The 10,417-nt window shown below is 44.0% G+C and overlaps 1 protein-coding gene across 1 annotated transcript; it reads right to left on the reverse strand.

Annotated features, from left to right (window-relative positions):
* Positions 6,189-10,212, reverse strand: LOC110390217 (phospholipase A2 inhibitor subunit gamma B-like). The gene is made up of 5 exons (XM_021381454.1): positions 10,044-10,212; positions 8,696-8,812; positions 8,305-8,454; positions 7,968-8,108; positions 6,189-6,558 (listed from the first exon to the last, which is right to left on the reverse strand). Exons 1-5 carry the CDS (start codon positions 10,090-10,092, stop codon positions 6,335-6,337), a joined length of 681 nt encoding a protein of 226 aa, XP_021237129.1. The 5' UTR covers positions 10,093-10,212; the 3' UTR covers positions 6,189-6,334.

Here is a 10,417-nt window from a genome sequence, read left to right on the forward strand (position 1 = left end):
GAACAAAGCTATCCTAATTCTTTAGTGCAGTGGGCTATGAAGCAATTGCTTTCTGTGACCCGCAAAAGTACATTTTCCTCAAAAAAGGCAGGACCCAGGGGATAGAAACCTCTACATCTAACATTTTGTGTCTATGGAACTGTCTGTTGTGGTAGCATGCACAAGAGTTGGGTTCCTCAGTAAAAACTGGAACCTGCAGTGTGATTTTTTCTGACAGAGATAGAATCTAATGTCCAAAAGCTGTATTTACTCAGTTGTTTGGTGGTGCTCATATAGACACAGCTACCCATTGCAGAAGACCATTTTGGTCAGATGGCCCCAATTCTGCCCTTTCCTAAAAGAGCCAGGAGAAATTGTTTAGTCTGGCATGTAGCAAGATGAATGTTTGTCCTAGCTGCGAGAAAGATTGCTTGTTCACTCACTGTTTGTCTTCATTTTGCCTTTGAAGAAGCGTAATCCCCCAAACACCTACTGGACCTGCTGGCCTAGATTACTGGACAAACTCCTTTTTAATGAAGAGTCATGCTTGTTACGTAAAAGAAACAGCAACAACTTCACATTCCTTTGCAAATACAGCCCCAGGCTGTGCTCTGACCAGAAAAAGAGATAAATTTGTCATGCTCCACTGTCCTGAGATCCTGATGTGAAGGTGTTGGCACAGAAATGCTTCCCAAGAAATGGAAGGAAAATCTCCTCAACTTTAGACACTCTGGCAAGAAAGGACCAAAGCATTTTAGTATCTGATGAGAACTTCCCTACATGGTGCAGACACAGGACTAAGCTTCCCCTGTCCTGCATCTCCTCAGTCCATCCACTTAGCTCAGAGCTGCATCTATCAAACAGCAACCCAAATCCTCTCTCCCCTCTGCCTCTACAAAATCACCTATTGGACAAAAAACTGCACATTCATCTGTCTATCATAGATTACTGATTGTATTTTGGCTGCCACTGGGATTTCCTTCTGGCTCAACTATTTGAGAAAGATCAGAAGCTTCAGAGGAGAGTGAGGGATGGACAGAAGATAGCCAATTTTCCATCATCAGGGAGAGAAAAGAATGGTCCGAGTCCTCTTTGTTATGCAAAGAGAGATCAAAGTTGTGATTGGTACAGTCAGTACTGCGGGTAAGGCAGGCCTCATCCAGACTCCAGAGTTGTATATCTCACATGCCTGGTAGTTGAAGTGTCTTTAAAATCTGAGGGAGGATCTGATATTTATATGTCTGTGTGTGCACGTCTCTGTGGGAGTAGGGTTTGTATATTGTATTCTATATTATAGAGAGAAAATGCAGGTGGAAACAACCTAGTTTGGTGTCTAAAGCCTTTTTCAAAGCCCTCTAAAATCAGCAGGAGTTATTCCATTTACTATGATGGTTTTTGACCACAACTCTCCTTGCCCCTCCCCAGTGCCTAAGACCAGGGCTGCTTCATGCTGCATATCCTCAATTAAACCCTGCGAACAGTGGAGCATCCCATATTCACCCAGTGACTGTTTTATAGGGAATCGTTGTGTTCATCACTCCTTGCTCAAGATACCAAGATCTCATTGCTTGTATTGTTTCTGGAAATTGGGGCCTGTATGGCATTTTCCACCTTTTGTGTATCTTTTATCTGAACACACTCCAGCTTCATCTCTCTCCCTAGGAACCAGATTCGACAATAGAAGGGCTCATTAACTCATCATCTTCCTCCATACTCTAGTCTGTCATATTTCTACCAGCTCTACCTGAACTGCTTCTTACCTGCCTGCCACTAAAGCAAGCATTTCTGAAGGGTCTTCATGCTGGATTTACAGATATGAAATGTTGGTGACATCTTTCGCTCTAATGGCTGCCAAGTGGTGATGCGACTTTTTCTCCTTTGGATTTGTTAGGGTTCTGCTGTACTCTTGCATATAAAAGAACACTAAGATCTTTTTCTTCTTCCATATAGTTGTATTTACAGCCTGTAAACAAGCCACCTCTCTATCTGCTTTTCAGTAAGATCAGCAGTTAATGCACCAGAAGATTTTCGTTGTGAGGCATTTTATTTCATGCTGTTTTTAACAACCATTACAAAAATGTGGGTGCTGGATCAAGACCGAGCACTGATGTATCAACCATAAAGATGTAGAGCTACTCCTCACTCCCTCATTTATGCAGCCACAGATTGCAACACTGTTGTTTGCCACAACATTGAATTACAAGTCAAAATTGAGCTGCTTCTCCTCTCTGCTTCACAAACTCTTTTTGAAATATTGCTGTCCGCCCTCCTCCTCTGTCACAGGAGATATCCAACACTTGCACAGTTTTAGTGATATAGCATCAAGCTGGCTTACTATAGAAAGTAGGCTGATACCATGAATCCATTATGATGGCAAGAGTCACAATGATTAATCTTCAGCATTGAATTGCTAAATCCTAACATAAACAGGTACTTTAAAGACTAAAGTTTCACTCACCAACAGGCATGGTTAGTAAGGATCTCAACCTTGAGGAGTACCCCCAAGAAGCATCCCAACCCAAGGGGAAATAACTGCAGGGCTGTCAACTGCTTCAGCAAGGATAGCTCAGGTTTGGTCTTCTCTGACTGCTATATTGATGAGATAAACCGACTGGCTTGTAGTCACACTTAGAATTTTACCACATTATTTTTGACCCATTTCAGCAACTTGTTATTTCTCCTTGAGAGGTTTCAGTGGATCACCTGTTCCAGGGCTGTAGGCTCTTTGCTTACAGTCATGGCCACAAGCTCTATTACTAATGAGCTATCCAGTTCAGGGAACAGTCTCATCAAGGCCTCCTGTTGTTCGTGACCCAAGAAGACTCACGTCAAGTGTCCTAAGTGTCCTCTGCCAAGCATATCCATCACATTCTTCTCTCCCTCCCCTAAATACCAGGTCAGTACCGTGGTTCTCTAGACATTTCTCACCCAAGTTTTGACCAGACTTAACAAAACCACCAAGCTTTTCCATCCAGATAATATCACAGGTCGAAGTGGAACAAACAGAAGAGTGAAAGGTTGAACCATCGAAGTGGATCAAGATCTGCTATAGGGGATGCCACAGACAACACTGTAATGTTCTGCATGAACGTGCAGGAGATGCATTCAGGGATAATGTACTTGCACAGATAGAGAATTTTTTTAATTCCAGAGTGTTATCAGATTTGGAAAAATGCTGTAAGTGCAAATCGCTCCACTACCAGCATGTTGTTACACAGTGAATGGGGAGCTGTATTCCCTCTCTAAAACCCTCACTGTAACTGCACAGCCTCTGAAAATAATTAACTGAGCCTAACCAGACTCTTTTGCCTGCCTTAAGTCTGTATTGTAAGTTCACTCCCCACCCCAAAAAATAATTTTCACTCTCAGATTCACACCCTTTTATTATAATAGATAATGTGAAATCCTCTCCCAATTAATTTGATGAGACTATTAGAAAGAAAGGAGTTTCAGCATGTTTGGAAAGAAGATAAAGTCTAGGGGAGACTGAAATTACAAGAACATTCAGTCCCCTTGCTGCATGATAAAAACTGGTCACATATATATTCATGCATATACGTCTAGGTGTAGTCATCTCAGTACTGCCACACATTATGGTCTCGTTTGAGTAACCAAGACTTTCCTTAGGGCTTTCTGCCACAGTTTTGATTCAGAGATAAAATTCCATTTCTGATCACTGCAACTCCATGTCTTAAACACTGCACTGTGAGCCAGAGCTAGAAAGGACAGATGCATTCATGCACTGTGATTATTAATCTCATAGACTTTCCAAAAATAGGCAACACTTTTCCAGTGAGATTCACTTATCTGGAAACAGAAAAATGCTGATGTACACTCTAAACCCCAGTCTCTCATGTTAGGTAAGGGTCAGGAGAGCAAAATCCTTCCAATTATAAGAGTAGTCTGAGACCAGCTTATAAGACTGAACGTGTACAAGTCTATGGGGCCAAACGACATGGATCCCAGGGTACTGAAGAAACTGTCTGATGTGGTTGCCAAGTCACCCTCCATCATACTTGAAAAGTCATGGTTGTCAGGCAAAGTCCCTGGTAACTGGAAAAAAGGGATACATCACTCCCATTTTTAAGAAAGGGAAAAAGTAAGATCCGGGGATCTACAGGATGGTGAGCCTCACCTCTGTGCCTGGGAAGATTATGGAACAGGTCTTTGTGCAAGACATGTTAAAGGACATGCAAGGAAGTGATCTGAGACAGCCAGCATGGCTTTAACAAGAACAGATCGTGTCTGATCAATCTGGTGGCCTCCACTGATGGAGTGACAGCATCAGTGGACAAAGGATGGGCAACTGTTGCCATCTATCTGGACAACACATTCTTATTTCTAAATTGGAGAAACAGAGGTTTGAAGAGTGGACTGTTCAGTGGATAAAGAGTTAGTAGGACGGTCACAGTCAGAGGGTTGTGGTCAATGGCTCTATGTCCAGGTGGAGGCCAGACATGAGTGGTGTCCCTCAGGGGTCTGTATTGGGATCTGTGCTCTTCAATATCTTTATCAAAGACATAGACAGTGGGATTGAGTATACCCTCAGCAAGTTTGCTGATGACACCAAGCTGAGTGGTCCAGTTGACACAATAGAAGAAAGTAACTCTATCCAGAGGTGGACAGGCTTGAAAAGCAGACCGGAGTGAACCAAATGAGGTTTAACAAGGCCAAGTGAAAGGTGTTGCACTGGGGTCAGGGCAATCTCAGATATGTGTAGAACTCATTGGGAACAGTTCTGAAAAGGACTTGGGGGTTCTGGTAGATGAAAAGCTTGACATGAGCCAACAGCATGTGCTTGCAGACCAGAAGGCCAACTGCATTCTGAGCTGCATCAGGATAGGGGTGGCCAGCAGGGTGAGGATGTGATTGTCACCCTCTGCTCTGCCCTTGTGAGCCCCCATCTGGAGTACTGTGTCGAGGCCTGGGGCCCCCAGCTTAGTAAAGCGGTGGAGCTTTTGGAGTGGTCCAGAGGAAGACCATGAAGACAATCAGAAGGCTGGAGCACCTCTTCTACAAAGACAGGCTGAGGGAGCTAGGCTTGTTCAGCCTGGAGAAGAGGAGGCTGTGGGGTGGCTTCATTGTAGCCTTACTTGAGAGGAGTTATAAACAAGAGGGAAACTGACTTTTTACATGGATGGATAGTGATAGGACAAGGAGGTAATGGTTTTAAACATAAAGAAGGAAAATTTAAATTAGATATTGGGAGGAATTTTTTTACAGGCACAGGCTGTCCAGAGAAGCTGTGGATGCCCCATACCTGGAGGTGCTCAAGGCTGGGTTGGATGGGGCCCTGGGCAGCCTGAGCTGGTTGGGGGCAACTGTTCCATGGCAAGAGATTGGAACTGAATGATCTTTAAGGTCCCTTTCAACCCAAGCTAATCTGTGATTCTGTGAACTCCCAAAACTCTCATTGCTATATCCCTTTGCCCACTGCCCATGCTACCTCCAAGGTATGGTGTTGTTGCCCACTGCTGTTTTTTTTCAGTGCCTTTGGGTGGGACCAACCTGAGGAAAGCCAGCAGGACAGGCAGTGGCTGCAGCAGAAGAGCCATTTGCTGGGGAATTACCCACTTAGAAGAGAGGAGGCTAAACCAACAATGGGTGTGGTTTGACCAGCTAAGGGGAAGTAGGCGTTGGGTTACAAATTTCCATTACTTGGGCTCCCAGCAGTCTATCACCATAGAAAGCTGCCTAATTTATGAAACCTTCCTAAAGTAAACATTTATTCTGGATAATCCTGAAAACTAAAATAGAACAGGACAGTGTCTAGTAAGGCAAAAAGAACAACCACAAGGAGAAATGTTCTTGCCAGGAGCAGTTTTCTTGTAGCAAAGGATCACTGACTCCTCTCTGAAATGGAAACTACTACAGGGCTGCCTGGAGGACACAACCATCTGACTGAAAATAGGATATAAGGGAGGAGAAGAAGGTCAAGCTACCTGTCTTATCAGAGTGAATTTCCCAGGAACTCATCTCTAGTCATTTTCAGAGCTTGGAAAAGTGACTGGTCAAATGCAGGGGACTTGTCCTGAGTCTGTGGATGTAGATTCTTATGCTGTTTTGAGAGTTCCTGTTGCTTGTGCTGTGTATGGACACCTCATGCAATCTCCCGTGGTCCTGTTATGGACAAAGCACTCTAAGAACATTACAGAACCAACCAGAATTGAACAGATGTAGCTTTAAATCAGATTAAATCAAAAAGAAAATAAAAGAAGTGTACATACTGTATTTATTCTGTAAAATCATAAGAGCTACTCTGAAAACAAAATCTGCATGCAGAAGATGCCACATCAGAAAGGAGCAAACCACTGGCGCCTGTCACAAGCTTTGCTTAAGCCGGTCCTAGAGAGAGTCAGAAAAGTAACTTCTCCAAGATGAATCCTGATAGAGCAGGGAAAAAAAGACTTTGTGGAGAGACAAGCCCGGAACTCAGCATTTCCAGTGCAATGGCTGGATGGCATTGGAACCGCTTTATTTTAATGTCCGTTATCCCCAGATTGTTTTTACCATCTCCTACAGCATTGCATTCAGAAATGGTGGTGCATCCCTTCATGGCAGCTTTCACAGTCAGTCCACCTACACAGCAAAAGAAGTACATTCCACATGTCAGGGGAAACAGTCTCCACAGCTATTCCCTCCCTGGCCACTGAAGCTCCCATTTTCACCTCACATACTGCATTTTCTTCCCATCCAGTTGGCTCCAAACCCATTCCTATCTGCTCCCTTCCACTGAGTGAGTTTGAAGGTTACCTTCATTGACTAGAAACATAAAGTGTTTAGGGTTTCGTCTTCCTTACTGATGAATAAGATTATTTTTTTTATTTAAATATTTGAAAATTTAAAAAATGGAAAGCTTTTAAACTGTTTTATTTTATGGAAGAATCTTCAGTTCTTCCATTCACACCTTGCCTAGCTTCCTAAAGAAGTCAGGGCTGTGCTACAGTAGTCCAAGGGTTCATTGTTACCTTCTCACTTTGACCCTTTCATGAAATTTGAGATGAAAATATTCTTTTTTATCCGAAATATGCACAGGAGTGAGAAGTCTCAAAGGAATTACAGGCTGAGCCATTTATTTAGGTAAGTATGTCTCTAAGGCCTTAGATCATTTAGCCAAAGCAACAGAGAAACCCTGCTCATGTACCTGTTGAGGGAGAGCCTGGAACCCGAACTTGTCTTTTGCCAACACCAGAGCATCTACTTGAGAAATAGACCTTAAAGTGCTGTAGTCACAGAAATGTACACATCTAGCCAAAAGTCTGGACACAGAAGTAACCTGAAATTCAGCCTAGGGGAAGCCAGACAACCTTATCCCAAGTCAACAACTCCCAGTTCCGCACTGAACTAGATTATTTTCTTCCCACTCTGCAAATGGTACTTTTCCAAAAGGTTCAGCCTGCTGAGCCAAGCTAAACATCTGTGAAGAACATCCTTGTCAGTTAACAATTCCAAACAATTTTGTGGGAAATTGCATAACTGCCTACAGCTATGGACACAGGTCAGACAGGCTGTGAGTGATCTTCCTATTGATGCTGGGTACCTAATTCCCTGCTCAGATACTCTTACTCCTATTGCTTGCATAAAAAAAAGAGCTGATAGCTCTGCTTTAGTTTCACCTGAACTTCCAGCAGTTGGATGACTGGTTTAAATCCAAGTTCATCCTCATGCATCCTAGCGAGGGCCAGCAAATTCGGGGGTATCTCCACATATCAGGTTGCTTCATGACACCAGTTCTGTTCTTTACCTCAGTTATGCCATTGTACAAGGGATCTCAGTAGTTACAGGTCCACAGTTGGAAAGGAGGAAGGAAAGTGCACCCCTGCCTTTTTACCATCTTTAAGCATGCCCCTTTTAAGGTTCATATATCTTCTTTGTTTTTTCCTTCACACTTGTCACCCATTTTTATTTCTCTGTATTGCTTCCTCTTGGACTGGGTTTGCCAGTTCAACAAAAAAGAGGACAGACAGCCCCAAACAAAAGACTGTTACCTGTATTCATTAATCCAGCCAGGTCAACACACTGGCTTTCAGATCCAGTGCAGTTTACAGTTTCGTTAGCACACCGGAAAGAATCCACGCTGTAGCAGGCGGGACACTGGAATCCATTGGGCTCATTGTTCTCTGGTGGCACTAGGAGGAAAGAGATAGGCTACAATTGGTTTTAACAAGGGAAGGATTATGGGGAGCCAAGTGATGGCTTAGCCTGCAAAGCTGGTTTTAACAAGGGAAGGATTATGGGAAGCCAAGTGATGGCTTAGCCTGCAAAGCTTGACCTTGGTACAAGGAAAGCAGAAAAGGGATAGTGATAAGCCAAAAGGGAGCTTACATGAGACAGATGTTGTCCGACAGGCATCACCCATACAGCAGGCCAAGCGGCTCCTTGCTTTCACCTTCCCGTAGTTCATGGTGACAGGGCCCATCTGGCAAATTCTGGATGGCAGACAGGCCTTGATAGATGAAGGGATTGCCATCCCCCCTGTAACAGGGCAGCACCAAATCATGAACCGCAATGTAATTCCCTTCCCCTTCATCTGGTTCCTAAGGAGCAACTGCTCAACAGCCTTCCCAGGGCCTGACAGGTGTGGGGAAAGCAGAGCCACCCCAAAAGCAGTGCCACTGGTGATCCCCTCAGATGAACATGGTGTCATCACATCTGTGACACCAGTGAGGAGTTTCTCACTGGAAAGGGATGAAGGCACAGCAAACATCTCACCTACCTATCTTAACTTCATGCAGAATGATGCCGCAGGTGTCTGCATCATCATTACAGGTTTCCATGGGGCCAGAGCAGCTTCTTCCTATGCTGTGACAAACCTCACACTGAAGCATGGCTCCTGGGTGAGGAAACAAGACATATTTCTGTGCAGCAGTCATGAGGGAATTTGCTTCCCCTTTCATCCACATTTTCTTTCTGCTTTTGATCAGCAATTTTCATGTTTCTCTTTCCTTATTTTTCCAGCTACATGTTCAGTTTGTGGGTTCTTTTTCATTATTTCCTATTACTATTCTATCTAGCATGATCTTGAATATAAGGAAGTGCAGGGAAGCCTTTTTGAGCTGTAATTTTACATTTTAACTACCAATACCTAGCCAGTATGCCTTGTCTTCTCATGGATAATGCTTCCTTGATTTTGCTGAGGATGTTAAGAGAATCACCCCCCACAGACCCCTCTGTCCAGAAAGGCATTTGTGTGTCCCTGGATTCGCAGTCCCCACATCTTCTCTTTGCAGTGAGCAAGGGAATTCAAGGAATTGGTGACTGAGAGGCTGCCAGTAGGTAGTCACTGTGCTATGGACAAACTGGGAACAACACATCTCTTTGTAGGCATTAGAGGACTCCACTTTACTGACTATCTACTGTTTCAGGACAAGAATTTCTTAAGCAGACCAGAGTATCAGGCAGTCAGTAGGAAAAACATAGGATGGAATAAAGAGTTTGTGGAGGGAGAACAAACAACATGACCTCCTTGATACACCAACTGGAACCCAATGGTTCAGCATATAGATTAATGCATTTGGGGCATCTGTTGGTTCCCCAAAACTCAGGTGCCTACATGAAGGCACCCTGCAGCAGCCATGACATCTGCATGAGGTGGCAGGTATGACACAAGACCTCCACAAGACTAATGCTCTACTCAAGCAGAGCTGATGGACAGCTGAGGTGACATATGGTGTCTAAATTAAAATTGCGTGACCCTGGGGATGAGCAAATCAACCAATCCCTTAAGTCTGCAGTCACTGTTGGCTGGATATTGATTCAGCTGACCAAAGTTTACCCTAGAGTAACTCAAGTCATTCCTGTGACTGTCCCAACTAGATTGCTGCTGACCACCATGGGAGCTTAGGTAGCCAGCTCATATTGTAAACACCTCCGCCTTCACCCAAACACGGTGTTTCATAGCACCAAATATACCCCAAGCCTGCTAATCCTCTCCCCACTCCATATCAAACCTCAGATGAGGGATTCCCATGTCTCAGATGCCAGGAACAGCCCTCCATACACAACACCCTTTCCCAGACCTCTTCCAGATCTTGCAGCCCCACAGGACCCAGCAAAAAACTCACCTGGGTCTAGAAAAGTCAGGAGAAAGCTGAGGCCAAGAAATACTTTCATGCTGATGGATTGTAAGGACAGGGAGATGCCAAATCTTGCTAAACACAGCACTATATGCCACAGGGGCTTTTATAAGCTGGAGTATGATGGATATGTCAGAGTGATTTGAGGAAGCAGCAAATGCAGAAGTCGTAGCTGTGGAAGCGCTTTGAAGAGTACTGGTAACACAGACCACAGGAAATGCTATTTATTTTCTCTTTTAAAGCATATTTCTGCCTTTTCCTCCATGCAAAAAAATGTTATATATCATTCCCCAGTGTAGGGTATGCAGCCTGTGGGAAAGGCTGGATTGCCTGGAGTCTATCAGGTATGTGTCCAGTTCAGA

The sequence above is a fragment of the Numida meleagris genome, chromosome Z, assembly GCF_002078875.1.
Source record: "Numida meleagris isolate 19003 breed g44 Domestic line chromosome Z, NumMel1.0, whole genome shotgun sequence".
Classification (NCBI taxonomy): domain Eukaryota; kingdom Metazoa; phylum Chordata; class Aves; order Galliformes; family Numididae; genus Numida; species Numida meleagris.

Excerpts from the sequence above, each read along its gene's own strand:
- LOC110390217 (XM_021381454.1), bottom strand. The coding sequence starts at position 10,092 with ATGAAAGTATTTCTTGGCCTCAGCTTTCTCCTGACTTTTCTAGACCCA. Across the intron at positions 8,813-10,043 it reads CCTGACTTTTCTAGACCCAG|GAGCCATGCTTCAGTGTGAG; the intron begins GTGAGTTTTTTG and ends TTCCTCACCCAG. Across the intron at positions 8,455-8,695 it reads TCTGCATGAAGTTAAGATAG|GGGGGATGGCAATCCCTTCA; the intron begins GTAGGTGAGATG and ends GCCCTGTTACAG.